The sequence below is a fragment of the Trifolium pratense genome, linkage group LG3, assembly GCF_020283565.1.
Source record: "Trifolium pratense cultivar HEN17-A07 linkage group LG3, ARS_RC_1.1, whole genome shotgun sequence".
In the NCBI taxonomy this organism is placed as follows: Eukaryota; Viridiplantae; Streptophyta; class Magnoliopsida; order Fabales; family Fabaceae; genus Trifolium; species Trifolium pratense.
Window position 1 is genome coordinate 4,004,396 of NC_060061.1, and position 18,116 is coordinate 4,022,511.

Below are 18,116 nucleotides of genomic sequence, written 5' to 3' on the forward strand. Positions count from 1 at the left end.
GACCTCTAAAATTTCAGTTTAGCATAAACATGTAGTCTTTGGTTCCTTGAAGGTACCTAGTTACTTTATTTGCAGCTTTCCAGTGTTCCATATCTGGATTACTCTAATATCTATTTCATATTCCGATTGCAAATGCAATGTCAGGTCGTGTGCGAACCTGAGCATACATTAGGCTTCCACCAGTGGAATCATATGGAATATTAAGCATTTGTTCCCTTTCAAAATTATTCTTAGGGAATTGACTCAAATTAAACTTATCACCCTTCACAATGGGAGTCATACTCGGTGAACAATCTTTCATCCAAAATATCTCTAAAACTTTATTGATATATAGGTTTCTTGTGATAGACCTATAACTCCTCGAGATCTATCTCTATGGATCTTGATGTCAATGACATAAGATGCCTCACCCATATCCTTCATATCAAAATTTTTAGAGAGGAATTATTTCACCTCATGTAGAAAACTTTTATCATTGGTAGCAAGTAAAATATCATCCACATATAAAATAAGAAAACAAATTTTACTCCCACTAACCTTCTGGTATATACATTGATCCATGAGATTTTCAACAAATCCAAATGAAGAAATTATCCCATAAATTTAAGATACCATTGACGGGATGCTTGTTTCAAATCATATATGAATTTCTTAAGCTTGCAAATCAAGTGCTCACCATCATTAGAGAAGAAACCTTCAGGTTGTTTTATATAAACCTCCTCCTCCACCACTAAGAAAGGCTGTTTTCACATCCATTTGGTGCAACTCAAGGTCAAAATATGCAACCAATGCCAAGATGACACGGAGAAAATCCTTCTTAGATACAGGAGAAAAAGTCTCTATGTAATCTATTCTCTCCTTTAGATTAAATCCCTTAGCAACGAGTCTAGCCTTGTATCTCTTAATGTTACCTAATGAATCCCTTTTGGTTTTAAATACCCATTTCCAACCAATGACCTTCATCTCATTAGGTAACTCTACAAGATTCCAAACACCGTTGTTTTTCATGGAATTCATCTCATCTTTCATGGCATCATACCACAAATTTGACTCTTTGCAACTCATGGCTTATGAAAAGTTTTTAGGATCATTCTCAACTCTAATGTTATAGTCAGATTCTTGTAGATACACAATGTAATCACTAGAAATAGCTGATTTTCTTGTCCTAGTAGACCTTCTTAATGTTGGATCAACATTTTCTTATGGATTATGTTGTTCAACTAATTGCTCATCATTTTCATGAATTTGATGATCAATTTGATCTATTGGAATATCAACATTTTGTGGAATCTCAATGATTGGTGGTTGATCAACATCCATTTGAACTTGAGGGATATTGTGAACAACAATCAATCTATCACTCGAAACTGAAGGTTGGGACTCTATATGATCATGCACAGAAACTATGTTCCTGATTTAATCACTCCCACTAATCAAGTGATCTTCAAGAAACTTTGAATTTCTTGACTCCACAATCCTAGTTGTGTGAGATGGACAATAAAATCTATAACCTTTAAACCTTTCGGCATATCCAATGAAATACCCACTAATGGTCCTCAGGTCTAGTTTCCTCTCTTGTGGGTTATAAATCCTAACCTTAGACGAACATCCCTAAACGTGCATATGTCGCAAAATCGGTTTCCAACCTTTAAATGATTCAAAAGGTGTCCTTAGGACAGCCTTGGATGGAACCCTGATTGAGAATATACACAACCGTCTTTAATGCTTCATTCCACAAGGATTTAGGAAGATTAGAGTTGCTAACCATACTCCGCACCACGTCCAATAAAGTTCGGTTTCTTCTTTCTGCAACACCATTTTGGTTCGGAGAACCGGGCATGATATATTGGGCAACAATCCCATGTTCTTGAAGAAACTCAGCATATGGACCAGGTGCTTGTCCATATTCAGTGTATCTACCATAGTAATCACCACCCCGATATGATCTCACAATTTTTATTTGCTTTCCACATTGGTTCTCAACTTCTACCTTAAAGGCTTTGAAGGCATCCAATGCTTCATTCATTTTTTTTTTTTTTTTTTTTTTTATTATGAAGCAAATAAATATTCATATATCGTGAGTAATCATCTATGAATGTGATAAAATATTTCTAACCATGTGCATCCATACCTGGACAACATATGTATGAATTATTTCTAATATGCTTCAACTTCTATTGGCACCCTTCTTGGAAACGTTGGTCTGCTTTCCTTTAATGCAGTCAATACAAGTTTCAAAGTCAGCAAAATCTAGAGTATTAGGTACCCCATATTTTACTAGCCTTTTAATTCTCTCTATGGAGATATGTCCTAATCTCCGATGCCATAACATAGAAGAACTCTAGTTAATATTACACCGCTTAATGCCAATTTGAACATGCATTAAACTATAATTGGATTCATTTTGTAAATTAATACGATAAAGACCATCAGACAATATATCATTCCCCACACGTTCCAAATTATAAAATAATTCAAATGACGTGTCTTTAAAATGAAAGGAATATCCAAAAGGCACAAGTCAAGAAACTGAAATCAAGTTTCGTGAGAAACTTGGTACATAAAAGGTCCTTTCTAATTTCAAAACAAAACCATTATTCAGAATTAAAATGCAAGTTCCAATAGCCTCCACATGTGAGCCCATCCTGCTTCCTGATAGGACAGTTCACTCACTTCCTACTGGCTTCCTTAAGTCTTGCATACCTTGCAAGGAGTTTGCTATATGGATTGTTGATCCATAATCAATCCACCAGGTGTTTATATTAACATTAGTCATATTAGATTAATAACTAACAAGAGAGAATGAATTATCTTTGAGCTCAGAAACTTTATGTTTGATATAAGAATAAACAATAGATTTATAAGTTGAAAAATTCCAAAGACTCATGTCAAAATATTTGAGACATATATATTATCTGTAATGTATGTATTACCAATGTAAACATACCCCAAAATAAATCTTGTAACATAAAATTACCTGCGGGCTAAATTTTAATGTGATAAGATTTATTTAAACTTCACGATAGAATTTTCAAATTACATACACAACAACATACTTTACGTGCATAAAATAATTTGTTTTTCTATCCAAAATTATACTTTATGATAAAACTATCAAATTATGTACCAATTCATAATTCCTGCGGGTAAGTTATGAAAATAATTTGACATTCTATCCTAATTAATCATACAAATATAGCAAAAATTCCTGTAGGATAAGATTCACTATACCACATATGATTAATCACAATGTTATGTCTAATTCCTTATGTGACCATAAGAAAACCTTAGAAAATAATTTTAATTAATTAAGGGTGCTGTGGCTAATCCAAAATCAATTAAAATTATAAAAGTCACTAGACATAACAACTGAATTATATGAGAGAATAAATTTGTGTATATCATGATGATAAAATCCTCATATACAATTGCAAAATTAAAATATAATTGAACCATCATATGCAATTGTACAACTAAAACATAATAAAATTCTCATATGCAATTGTATTACTAAAATATAATATTATCTATTTGATTTATTTATGCATAAACTCATTACAAAATAATAAAGCATAATTACTTAATTAATCAGAAAACATAATATGTAACATATAAAATCGCAACACAACAATAATTTAACAGAATTTGTTACCTGCTGCAGTGGTCATGAAGCCAATCCTTTTACTGAATGGACTTGTGTTCGAGTCCCTGAATCTATTTTGCTGTACTATTTTTCTTCAAATATCATGCAGCGAATATATATTACTCATGTAGTATTATGAATGTAACAAACACATAGCCAAAGCGGTCACAACATGGTGCTATAGTACCAGGGACGTGGGTTCAAGTCCCAGGTTTCCCAATTAACCCTTTTTTTTTTTTTTTTAAATGCTACTACTGTTCATCTTCAACCTTGAGCGGGTCAGTTCGACCCGATTTTATGGCCCACGAATCCGAATTGAAACCCGACAATTTCAGATCAATTAAAACATGGAAAATAACAATCATTAACCTAGAAATACTATACAAAGGATTTCCATTATAATTTTGATTTTAATCTTGACTAAAAAGGTTTAAATCAAAATACCCAAAACATAAAAAAAAAAAAAAAACTCAAACTTTAAAACAATTCTTAATATTCTCGGCACTATTTAGATTGATTCAAATAACAGAAAGCTTAGAAACTCAATGAAACGAAGATTTCTCATAATATTTTGCAATAACAATGCCTTAAACTTAAATTAAAATGAAATCTTCAAATTTTACCGAAAATGGAAAAACTGGAACAATGAACAAGGCAGAGGCAGTAATGCTCTGATACCAAATGTAAGATTAATTCAATTGATCCTATGTTCCTGACAACAAAAGAACAACAAGATCAATAAACCAAATGCGGAAAATAGGAACTTAAACAATTACCTCCAGCCATTGTTATAGTGTTGTGAATGTACAATCTTTGAGTCTTCTAAGCTCTTACTCTCAACTATATAGATGGTGTATATATTTCTGAATAATGGAATGAGAGTAAGCTTAGGGACCAAAGACTATTATATATGCTTGATTCTACCATCAAGAATAAACAAGCCATTACCACCCAATTAATTGTCATTAATCTTATGACTAATTAGCAACCAAAACCTCCATAACCTATGGACCATTAAAAGTGAGGTTTTATTAACAATAATTTGTAAAGTAAAACCGATAAATTATTACATTCAAGTCTTTTGCAATCGCTTAAATCAAGTGATGTCAAGCTTGAGAGATGAGCTATACTCTCAGGAAGGTTCACGATACCGCTTTCTTGTAGTGAAAGTTCCTTCAATGATGACAAGCAACCAATGTTTTTTGGGATTTTGGTTAAACTGGTGCAGCCAGAACAATCAAGACGAGATAAATGTTTTAGATTAACAATGCTATTTGGAAGTGACATTAGATCACTGCACAATTTAAGACACAAGTTTCGAACACCAACCAAATTCTTCAAGGATGAAGGTAGTTCTTTAATTGTTGTTTTTGTCAAGTTAATGTGAACAAAAGTTTCTGAAGGCTCCAAGACCTCTGGGAAGGTCTTCAGCATAGAACAACCATGCAAATCAAGTTTTGTCAACTTCAGTTTGAAAATGCTGCTTGGAAAAGTTTCAAGTGATTCACAGCAAGTAAGGTTTAACTTGCATAGTTTGCTGAGATTTCCCATGGAATATGGAATAATCACAAGGCTGACACACATTTACAAGCTCAATTCTTCAAGCCCGACCAAACGGTCCAAGGATGAAGGTAGCTCCTTTATGGTTGTTTTGTCTAAGACAAGCAGCATTAGATTTTCCACAGTTTCCTCAATTTCAGGTAATTTTTCCACCGAGATAAAATCTTGTTAGTAATTTCAACTTGAAAACTTCAGTTGGTAGGCTAGTTACGGATTCACAATCAGTGATATCTAACGAACAAAGCTCATTGATGCGGTGCGGGTGAACAATGAGGGCATGGTTTGTACCGTCTCTTCAATGTTTAGTAATAGTGAGCGTATATTATCCACAGGTCTTGAGGAGTGTACCTGAACCAAGTTTAGACAATGAGTAAGAATTATTTCTTCAATACTTGGGGATAGACAGAGGTCTGGTAGTCTTATCAGCTTATGAGAATAACTAAGGTTGATCCTTTTCAAATTCGGTATAGCCTGGAACAAAATACATATATAAATGATTAGTCCTATTTTTAGCATTCAATCCTACACTGATAAGATTTCTAAAACGTAAAGGAACACAACATAAAGGTTGAAATACTTGATTTCCCTCCCAAAGTTGTTCAAGATGGCTATGAGGCATATCAAGTTTAACAAGATTCTCGGGACAATAGTTCAGCGGAAAAGATCTATGAGGAAAGCCATCCCAACGAAGAAATTTTAAATCATCTGGTCGACTCTTAAGAAATGCAGGAAGGGTCACATTTGAACCTTGCCAAAAAGAGCTAGAAGGACTATAGAACTGGATCATTCTAAGATTATGCATCTTTTCGAAAGTTTCAGGATGTAGTTGAACCTTTCTTATTTTGCATATGTCCAGAAATATACATTGGATTACATCTGTCCCCTAAAAAAGTAAATGTATGGAATATTTAGAGATAAATAAATATGAAATTTAATAACTGCAGGTAGTCGTAAGCATTTTGCAGTATGTGGGAAATTGAGTGAGTTATCAAGTGGAATTAATTCGAGGGACTAAAGAAGTAAAGAACATACCTTGTTTCTTATCAAAAAAAAAAAAAAGAACATACCTTGTTCTTTCTCAAAACATTCTAAATATCTTGAGGCTTCCATAATCGACTGCGCTTTCCAGGATCATTAACACATTGTTGACGAACAATTTTTCATGTCCCATTTCCTGTATTAGATCATGCATAGCAATTCTACCTTCGGAAATAGATATAAGGCATCTATCTTTGAGAACCTCCATTCCTATAAGAGTAGAGAAACCACAACAATCCAATGTTTGTGCTACAGCATTCTCCAAATGCCCTCTATAGAAGCAAGCTATGTCAAGAAATATATCCTTCTGTTCATCGTCAAGCCCATCATAACTTAATTTCAACACTCCAAAAGTTTTAAGATCGGGAAGCCCTTCCAGCTTCTGCAACTCACTTTCCCATGCTTCCCTTGGTCTACCTTGAAGGAATAAGCCCAAAACTTCGAGAGTTAATGGAACCCCTTTAGCATAATTTAATACCTTTTCTAATAACCCTACATGAGTTTCTATGGGATGGTTTTGCTTAAATGCATTTAAACAGAAAAGTTGTAGAGAATCTTGAAAACTCATCTCCTGCACTTGATATATTGCATCGACATAACCATTATTAAGCACTTGCATATCTCTACTAGTCACAATGATTCTATTTCCCTGGCCAAATTTAATGTGCCTTACAATTAAATTTATAAGTTGATCTGAATCGTTCACATCATCAAGAACAAGGAGTGCCTTTGTCTGTTCCAGCCTTTGAATATTATAATATCGATTAATGTTTCCGTAGGAAGCATTGTCTTCCTCCAAAAGCTGTGATACAAATTTGTCTCATACATGGTGTCCTCCACCTGATCTTTCTATTTCTTTGTTGAACATTTACAACAATGCTGCTGGAGTTGAATTTAGTTGCGAGTTTGCGATATATTACTCTGGCAATTGTTGTTTTTCCTATTCCTCCCATACCCCAAATTCCTATGATCCGAACAGCTGGTGACTCGAGGTGCAACATGGATTGGATTTTCTCAATATGCTTCTCGATTCCAACCAATCCTTGATAATCACTTAAGAAAGAACGACTCAATTTTCTCAAAATATCTTTCACAAGGTCTGTAACAAGTGTGTGTTCTGGTCTGGGACATAAAATAACAAGGAGTTAATAAGAAATAACATCATTAGTAAGATAGAGTCACATATTAACATATTTACTCTCTATGGTTGTTTTTATAAGAAACATGTGACAAAAACATATAGAACTTTCATTAATAAAGAACTTATTAATCATTTTACGCTTGCATTAATAAAGAACTTTCCACTTAAATATTAATAAAGAAAGATTAATTATAGTACTAAAATTATAAATTGGTAAGAAGATGTATTACCTGGTTACTTGGGAATCCCAACCTGAGAGAGCAGCCACTTGAGTTAGAGCAACCTTCCACGCATCCACTTTATCCTTATATCGGTGTTGATGTGTACCAAAAGCTTCTGCAAAACTCTGCCTATGATGCCTAACATTTGACGGAAGCACCTTATAGAAGACAGGTATGACATCCCTTCCATATCTATGTTTGCATTCGAGTATCTTTGTGAGTCCATCCAAGCACCAAGTTGAAGAAGCATAATGCTCAGATAAAACGATGACATAAATCTTCGATTCTTCTATTGCTTTGGACAGTGCTTGCGAAACCTCTTCTCCTCTGACCAATTCGTAATCTATGAACGTTTTAATGTTTTTCCTGCAAAGTTCAGCATAAAGATGACTGATGAAGTTGTAGCACGTGTCCTCTCCTCTGAAGCTGAGGAACACATCATGCTTTGGAGTAAGAGGAGGAGGAGACATAGCAGCAATAGAAGAACTTGATCCCAACATTGGGAGGAAAAACAAGAAGATATATCTTAACTTCCTGCCTTTGCATTGCACTGAACCTCTCAACTCTTCTCTGGTGTTGGTCTACCCTTTGTCGTCAACATATATATAATAAGGTGAACACTCCGGTATTCTTGAGTTTTGTTGGATATGTGTCCATCATTCCGTCGTTTAATGTCATGTCATTTTTTTATATTTAATTATTTTAAATTAATTTATTTTAATAATATTTGGCATCCTGATCAACTTACATGTTTTTTATGTATCCACTTGACTTTGCATTTTTTTTTGTCTCTCTATTAGACTTTACAATACATGAGTTTTGTTTTTCCTGTCTCGTTTTGACTTTGCATCAGTTTTGAGTTTTGACTATTAAAAAGTTGAATCATGCTATAGGTACGTAGTGTACATTGTTGAGTTCTCTAATACATACATAATGTCATACATCCACATGGTCTTCTACTCTCATCTTCCTTTGAAAGGAATGTTGGATGATTTTTCTGTCTTTATTTGTGCCTAGTTGCCATCATCGTATTTCATTTTTCATTGGGTGTATTCCTAATTTAATTCAAATTGTAAATATTGAAAAACAAAATTATTGATGTTGATTGAATTTTTAGATCCAATTTTAAAATGATTGTGTAGCCTTGACCGGAGTTTTCCCACTTGTGGGACTGGGGTTAGCTTTGACGGAGCGGCACATGCAATCTCGGTCATCTCGTCTTAGGTAATTAGAGATCGTTGCCCATCACTCAGCGGTTTTGGAGTAGGAATCGTCTTTCGCTACCATGAGATGGAAGCGCTACAACGAAAGTGGTTCACATCACCTATGTAATTTCAACAATTGCGACTAGTTAAGTTAAGGCTGCTTTACCTACCTCTCCTTAAGAGTCGAGCATCGCTAAAGCCCTCCATCTACTAGTCTACTGTCTTCGTTCCTAACTAAACGACAGGTCGACTTGCATGTGTTAGACAGCATCAAAGTAAAATGACCAAACATATAAAACGGGCTCTCACAATCAACATACTTTGCACTTGAGGTTGTAGACCTCCTGAAAAGGGTTTCAAGGGTTATGCATAGCAATGTTGTGAAGCATTGGTCTATGAATGTAGTTTTTAGCGGTGCATTCGTTTATTTTTCGCTCACGTGTAATTATGTTAAATAAGCTAAAAAAAATCATATATTTTAAAATGTGGTTTAATATAGTTGAAAACCTTGAAACAGTGATCATATATGACATTGAAGAGAATTGAACAGAGACAGTACACTATTTGTTACCTGTGTTGAGAGGCAATTGTGGGAGCTTCTAAGTTTCAAAATATTGAACTCTAGATGTGTAGATACTCCTCCGTCCAATGCTTGCTTTATTAACTACCATAGGAGTATCTAAATTAAATAAACGCATATGGGGTGTTTTTTTGTGTTTCGGATTGAAGGGGCAGAATGAAATTGTTTGTAAAAGATCATTGGAATAAAAACTAACATCAACAGGTCGTTGTAGTATAGTGGTAAGTATTCCCGCCTGTCACGCGGGTGACCCGGGTTCGATCCCCGGCAACGGCGTTTTGCATTTTTTGATAATTTTTTCAACCAAAAAATTATTCTTCCTCCTCCCTTCGTTCGAACCCTATTATCTTCAATTTTTTTTTTTGGTAGTAAATCGAACTTGGACTATTTAATTTTAGGTTTTAATAATTTGTGAATAATCAATCAATCAACGATGAACATTGGATCTTGTTCAATGTCACGCTTCCAATTTCCAATCAGGCTCTTAACAAAACCCTTAATCTCAATGCGTTACAATAAGTCTTTTTTATCTCTTCAAAATTCTTCAGCTTCATCCATAACCACCACCACCACCACAGAGCTCACAAAATCGAAGCAGAATGAACCTTGGTTAATTGTTGGCCTCGGTAATCCTGGCAAAACATTCTCTGGTACACGCCACAATGTTAGTATTATATATATTTACATTTTAATTATCACATCAAAATATTTTAACTATAAGCTGCAAAATAAGTTGCTTATTCGAATAGGGCCATATTCATGTGCTTGACTCTGTTTTTTATTATTTTAGGTGGGATTTGAGATGGTTGATACTATAGCTCAAGCAGAAGGGATATCTATGAAAAGTGTTTCCTTCAAAGCTCTATTTGGAAAAGGTTCAAATTTTAATAATTAATTAGGTTTTAGTGTAGATATATATATATATATAGCAATAGCAAGAAAACAGAATTTCATGTTGGCAATTCAAGTCGCAAAACTCATGTTTTCGATAAGGAATGGAAGAGTTAGTTGCTTGCTTAGATGTTTTTGGTTTGATTATTACATATAATTGAGCTTCTTTTTTTCTTAATGGAGTTGTTTGATGCTTAAGATGGTACTAGAGAAGTCAGTTTTTCATAGTTTAAACACTTCTGAAATGAAACTTTTTGAGGAATCGGTGTGTACATGTCTTCTGTTAATATTGTATTACCCTATTGAGTGTGGCCAGCTTTTACCAAAAAATTGTTCTGATAATGGCATCTTGTTGGATCTTTTGTTAGTGATGCCATTTGGCTACCATGTTAAAGAAATTTTGTCCATTTTGGTACCTTAGAAAAGACTTTTTATTATAAAGATGGATTAATTTTCTGCTACTACTTTAATTTCTGGATATTAAAACTTTGGGTTGTATTCCACTAGAAAAAATGGCAAAATCCAATAAGATCATACTTTTCTCAAGTAAGGCCAGAAAGAAGTTTATGGCCAGCAATTGATTCCACAAAATTTTAGTTAAGCTTTCAGAATGATGGGAATAATAGCAGACTAAATTTAAGTATTTATCAGTATGTACCCATTTGTGACACTGTTTTTCCTGTTGCAGGTTACATAGGTGATGTGCCAGTTATACTTGCAAAGCCACAGACTTTTATGAATTTAAGTGGTGAATCTGTAAGTATTCTGTTTGGAGAATCCTCAGATGTAATGATATAACTTTAGTAATGTGAATGATTGTCCAACAAATTGTCCCAACATGTCAGGGAATGGCAGAATCTACTAGTGTTTGAACAGCTATGATTTATTTTGCTTTTGTATTTGACAACTCAAACTTGACACCCCTTAGGGTAGCCTTGATGAAGTACTAGTGCTTTGTGGTAATAATAAGTCGGTTAATTTACCATTGGTAGCAGTAGCATATATACACTTCAAAATAATAGTCATATTCTTCATGAATGCTTCAAATGCCCCTGCTACATCATACAACTTCTGTAGTAGTGTTTTGAATTTTTATTTTCTTACCAATGCAAATGAGAATATTACTGTGGCAGAAGCTCTTTATAGCACCAGGTTGTTGTCGGGAACCCAGAGAGAGAAATGGAAATTGATAGATAGGCATATTTTATTTGATGTAGTATACTTGTGTCATGTCTTATAATTTGAAAATTTTGTTGCGTCCCCTTATATCCAGGTAGTAACGTGTATCCTTGTCGTTTATTGTATCCATGGTTCTAAAATTTACTATAATAAATACTTTTATTTTGCTGCTGAGTTGCTTGTGATGCAATCTATTTTGAAGGTTGGAGCCATAGTTTCATATTACAAGATTCCATTGAAGCAAGTGCTTGTGGTATAATACCTATCCTATGATTTTGTTCTTTTTATGTGCATGTGATGAAGAAAAATTAGAAGGATGGTCTGTTTGAGTGTTCATTTCAATCAATAATTTTCTTTTTCAGATCTTTGACGACTTGGATTTGCCATTTGCTAAATTGCGGCTGCTACCAAAGGGTGGGCATGGAGGTCAGAATGGGTAACTATAATCTTCTTTACTTGCACTCTGCTTTTGCTCCACTGCAGCATTTGTTTGGGCTTGGTTTTACATCTTGTTGAGTTTATATTTAAGCATTACAATATTTGTTCTCCACTTCTCCTTGCAGAATGAAGAGTATTATTAATCACTTGAAAGGGAATTCTGCTTTTCCTCGCTTAAGAATTGGTAAGTTTGTATCGGCTTTAGGAATGAAATATTCATATATATATATATATATTACAGTCACTTATCATATCTATTGACATTTTATTGTTGATTTTGTTAGGCATTGGACGACCTCCTGGGAAAATGGATCCTGCAGCATTTGTTCTTCGATCTTTCACTAAACAGGAAAGGGAAGAAGTATGTATTTCTTTTCTTTCACTTTGAAGTTTGAATTGACAAACTGGCTTTAGGCACATGGAAGTAATACATCTTAATAATTATAATTTTCAGCTCGATTTTACTTTACACCGTGGATTAGAAGCCGTGCGGATTATTTTGTTGGAGGGGTTTGATAAAGGTGCAACATTTGTTAATAGTGCCAAAAAGATAGAACAAATAGGCTGAGGGATTGCACACTTTGAACATCCTTTTGACAGTTTACAGTATAAACAAACAGAATCATCTTGCAAGGAGACACAAGTAAGCTTAAAGTATTAAACTCGATCAAGTCTCCGTGTGATGTTTAAGGGTAGCATGTGGTCGTCCGTTTATAAAATGGGGGTACTCTTTGGGAAACACTCCAACAAGTCACCTTCCAATATACTCCAATTTATTCTTCCATAAACTTCCACATATTAAATGTGATACATGTTCCAGCGGGAGCTGCATTTTTCTTTAACAAAGTTTTTTGTGCATTATGTTTCTATGTATAGATGCGTGTAAAATTGCCTTGGGAAGCAACTACAGGTAGTAACAGTATTAATTTCAGCCTTTTTTTGGTTGACGAAAGCTTTTTTATATATTTGAAAAATTGACATGTGATTGGTCCAAGCGCGGTAATTGACTCAAACATATTAAGGGCTCTTTGGATTTGATTTATTTTTGAGCTTATGAAAATAACTTAAGTAAATAAATAAAGTTTTATGTTAATTCATAAATTTTCACTTACAAAAATTGTATTTTTATAAGCTGTTTTTTCATAAACTATCTAAAAAGTTAAGCCAATTTATTTGCATAAGCTATTTTTCATAATCTAAAAAATAAGTCAATTTAAACGGGCCCTAAGTGGTAAATATTTGAACTCTGATTCTTTTATATGAAAATAAATTGAGAGGAGATAACTTATTTACTGTATCCAAGAAATTTACTTAGGTTAAGTGGTGGTGAATATTTCATATTATGGTTGCGACAATAAATATTTACTTGAAAAATAGTTTGGCGAAACCGACTCATCTAAAGTAATTAGTAATAATTAAGCATAACAAAGGTTATAAAATAAAATAAAAAAATTAAGCATAAAAAAATTGAAACTAAAAGTTATAAATATAAGTTATGAAAGTCCACTGATATGGACTTTTTTTTTGTACCGTATTTGGTCAACTGAACACTTAATTTGATTTGGGGTCAATTCTGACATTAAGTAGTTTCAACCCCTTTCGATCGTAGTTACAGGATTAAACTCTAATCCTTCCTATTAAATCTATCGTCAATCACCCTCTGACCTTATTTTAAAGGGATAGATTTTGTGAAGTAGTTTTAGAGTCTCAAGTTGTGTGAAGTTGAATCTGATCTCACCCTTTGTTTTTAGGCCAAAGAGGGAATGAAACACTTGGCTTAATTTCTTTTATCAAACATAATGACAATCTAATAGCCAAACAATGCACAACCGTCAGATGTATCTCCGGTGTGTCTCTACAACTCTATTCACAAAATAAGGCGATCAAAATTGTGAATTTAAAACTAAAGAAATATGTAATTATTGTGAATTTAGAGTATATTTGAAAATTTTAAACTATTGTATAGACACACAAGGTTATTTACTTATCAATTTTCTTCCTGCCTTTTACGTTAACCATTTTGTTCTCTCTATTGGAAATGACAAAATTTGTTAACTTTTTTTTTAAAAAAAAATTAAAACAAATCAAAAAGAAAACTTGTAAAATGTTGTTTTGGAATTAAAAAAAAAAAAAGTGTTGAGATATAAAAAATAGAGTTAGACTCAGTTTTGTTTTTAATAGCAAATATATTATATATTAATTATTTAATTTATTTATTTTAACATGCATGCACGCACGCACATGCGAATGCACGCACATTCGCACATTGGGGTGGTGACCCCAACCAGATTCATTTATCGCTTTTGTGCTCTTATGCACAAATGATTATATTTCATGCAAACAAAAATACTGCATATTAATTGTGTCAGGAATAACCATCTAAACATTGATGACTCATTGATCTATTGATTTCTTGATTTCTAGTGTGTGCAAGCTTACTTTAGAAGGTTCGAGTACGCGTTTCTGGTTGTTTTTCCTTGCGATTCTTCGTGGATTCAAGCTCCGAGAAGTGTTTAAAAGATTTTTGGATGAAGAAAGTGAAGGTTTTTGAATGAAAAAACGAAAACCTAAGTATGGAGAAAACAAAGAACAAAAATGTATTATAGCTACTCAACAAGCAAAACAGGGTTTGGGTAAGCAATAAAACAAAATAAAGGAATACTATGATGTAGAGTTTTGATTTGAGTAATGATAGTGAGATTACACCCACAACCACAAGAAGGTCTTTATTTCTTTCTTTTTATTCTTAGGAGTTAGGACTACTAGTACAATAGGTAGTAGTGTACATGTATAGGCATAGTTTTCTGACGCGTAATTTAAATAGTTTTCTGACGCACAACTGTTCAACCTTTCATGATTTGCTTCTTTGATTTTTTTTTTGGGTTGTACTGTTTTTTTTTGTTATCGGTTGGAGATTATGGTGGTCGTGGTTGAGATTTCTATGTTTTTTTTTTGTTCTTTCCGTTTTTCGTCTCTCCTTATTCTGAAATATTACCTCTACTTATACTAGAAAATTAGGGTTTTTGGTGAATTAAAAGACAAAATTGAAAGTTAAGAGAGATTGTGACATGAGGGAGTTTTGATACAGTGATTCGGTTTGCAGCAAGAACACAAGAATGGTAAAGAAAAATAGTCAATGAAGAAAGAGGGCAAGACTATATATATTAGTACAATAGGAAGCGAGCATGTATTGCTGCTCGACTAGAGAGGGAGCGAGCATGTATTGCTGCTCGATTAGAGAGGGTGTCAGTGTCAACGTATGACACAACCCTCCTCCATTTGGTCAAACTGAGCATGTATTGCTGCTCGACTAGAGAGGGAGCGAGCATGTATTGCTGCTCGATTAGAGAGGGTGTCAGTGTCAACGTATGACACAACCCTCCTCCATTTGGTCAAACTGAACGTGTAGTATGTTTGTAAGATTTTGCAAACATACAAACATATCATAGTTTGTCATGTGGACACGCTTTTTGTGAGAAATACGTGTGTCATTATTTATAGTAACGCATAAGAAAAAGAAATGTCCTGTTTGTGAGGGTAAATATTTTAAATTAAATGAATATGTAATTACCATTTTTTTTAGTTTATATTAATTTAGGACCATGTAATATTGAGTTAATTCAGTTTTTTTTTGTCTAGTTTTAAATCCAATTTTAGTTTTGTAAAAATAATAATTTATATTCTATCCTTGTAAGTAAAAGAAATGCTCTGTTTGTAAATTGTAGGGTAAAATTTTTAAATTAAAGAAATATGTAATTACTATGTATTATATCTTAACTATCTATTTTTAATAAAAAATAATAATAATTCATTGGGGAAAGAAAGAAGAGGTGCAATTATGTTGATTAATTGTTTATTGTATCAAAAACAAAAATCATTATAACATGAGTAGTGGAGTCATCACTACTCTACAGACCTTTTTTTTACAAAATTTGTTTTGGCTTCTTATTTTTTTTTTTTTTTTTATTAAAAAGTTGATGGTTTATAAGTACCACCAACTTATTTACAAAGAAAATACTACAATTGCTACTGCCAAGGATCGAACCCCTGACCAACAGCCTACACCTGCTCAGTCAGCAAGTGCCAACTGAGCTACCCCACCCACCCAATAATACTTAATCAGAGAAAATGAATAGTTCTAAAAAGAAAATGAATATTTAAATGTAATTATAATCTGAAAAGACAAAAATAATCAGAGAAGTGAATAGATAGAAGAAACTAAATTACAATTTAGTGATTACACTTTTTTTTAACAAAGTATAGTTACACTTTTGGATAAAGCAAAAAGTGAAAAAAAATTAATAAAATATTATAATTTAAAACAATAAATAAATATAAAATAATTGAATAAATAAAAGAAATAACTTTTATTTATCTATATTTTTTACGATAATTTATCTCTAATTTTAACTACTATGCAAAACACTCATTTAAATTATTTTAAAAATGAATAGGATAATGAAAAATTAATAAAAAATGTTTAATTATAACACACACGTATGCGTGAATGCTCGCTCGTACGCACGCACGAATACACGCACGCACATAAGCACATAAGTCAAGTCCATCATATATAACATATGACTTCAGTTTGGTGTCACGAGTGTCTGTTTTCTACTTTGATTTTGTGTGTCAAATGCTTGATGTCTGAATTTTCCTTCTCAGTTGCTCATAATAAATCTATAGACATTGATGCAACAACAACATCACCTAGAGTAGATAATGAAGAACATGGCCATCTGTAGTCTTAGGAAAACACAGGGGCGGATGGGTTGGGCAGGGCCATGGCCCGCCCCAGATTTTTTTCTTTCATAGTTGTTCTATTGAGAGGTGGTTACAAACCCCCGCTAAATAGTCTAGGTAGTTTGTCTACTTTCTGGTTTGCGGGGTTTCTAACCTGTGATATTTGGACGAACCACAATTCTGTAACAGTTTTCTAATTTGTGGGGGTTTCAAACCCCCTCTATTTGGAAGGGGACATTCTTATTTAGAGGGCTATTAATCTCCTTTAAATTGTTCTGAATTTTTTTTCTCTATTATTAATAAGTCAAATATCCTTTCTAATTTACTTTTTGAAGGTTTCCTTTAAATGTTTTGTTATTTAATAATTTATAGATGTTTTAAGATGTACAATTTATTTTGCCAAAGTATTCAAATATTTTTTTTTGAGAAAAAATTACTCAAATTTTTATTGAAAATAGAGTTTTAGTGTATAAAAATTCATGTTTTGATGAATCGTTTGTTAAATAATTTTAATTTTTTGTTAGAGAGGTTCATATAATATTATAAATAAAAGAACTAATTAAAAGTATCAAGTTTACACATAATGAATTGACATAAAATATATTTAAAAAATTTATTTATTAAAATTGGTAATGATCAATCTCTTTTGACTATTTTGAGATGTACATATTAGACACACCCTCAATATGATATGCATTTTTTAATAATTTTTATCAAGGTATTCGATTTATATTTATTTATTTATAGCGGCTCTCCCCAACTTTTTGGGCTAGCTCCGCCACTGGAAAAACAGCTTAACAATTATGTTAGAAAACAATTTTTCCCTTTCCATGCTTACTTATGCGGTTTGGATTATGTACAAGTAGTACAGTAAAATGTACTTGGCTCAAAATATATTCAAATGAGTTGTAATTTAGATAAAGGTTGAAGTTCATTTATAGAGAGATAAAAGATACAAATAGAAGTGTCCATTAAATGGAGATGTTTCTAATTCATGCCAAAATGTGTAAGAATCTGACTTAAATGGAGCAAACCTCAACTCCCTTAATGGAGGCCCCCGAAAAGTTCAAGACCATAAATTGCTTATTTTCTAAAATTTTATATTGCTAAAAATCAAAATGATGAACTCGTGAAAAATAATTGAGCATTCAACTTTTTTTTTTTTTAGAAACCAAAATGAGATATATTAACATAAACAGCCTCCTCAACACAAGACGTACCGAGGAAGACTATACTAGTTTACAAAAAGTCAATAAGATACAATCATAATAAAATCATACAAGACCCAAACACAACAATGGATTAGACCACCAGCTATGGTAGTTTGAAGTTAACGTGATACTCGTTGTCTTGAACCACCGAAATGAGAAAAATTTGATCTTATCCAACAAAAGATGAGGTGTGCCTGTTGAGCCTTTGAACAAACCATGATTTCTCTCTCTCATATCACCCAAACACACGTAAGCCAAATAAGCTG

The 18,116-nt window shown here is 33.0% G+C and overlaps 1 protein-coding gene, 1 non-coding gene and 1 pseudogene across 2 annotated transcripts; 2 read left to right on the top strand and 1 right to left on the bottom strand.

The window, feature by feature from the left end:
• Positions 1 to 4,657: 4,657 nt before the first annotated feature.
• LOC123913599 lies at positions 4,658 to 8,103 on the bottom strand (annotated as a pseudogene).
• A 1,489-nt stretch (positions 8,104 to 9,592) lies between these two features.
• On the top strand, positions 9,593 to 9,664 carry TRNAD-GUC. Its single transcript has one exon. It is a non-coding gene; the product is annotated as a tRNA-Asp (tRNA).
• On the top strand, positions 9,647 to 12,829 carry LOC123918449 (peptidyl-tRNA hydrolase, chloroplastic). The gene is made up of 8 exons (XM_045970509.1): positions 9,647 to 10,052; positions 10,179 to 10,263; positions 10,968 to 11,035; positions 11,661 to 11,711; positions 11,821 to 11,894; positions 12,022 to 12,080; positions 12,181 to 12,257; positions 12,351 to 12,829. Exons 1-8 carry the CDS (start codon positions 9,822 to 9,824, stop codon positions 12,462 to 12,464), a joined length of 759 nt encoding a protein of 252 aa, XP_045826465.1. The 5' UTR covers positions 9,647 to 9,821; the 3' UTR covers positions 12,465 to 12,829.
• The last annotated feature ends 5,287 nt before the right edge of the window (positions 12,830 to 18,116 follow it).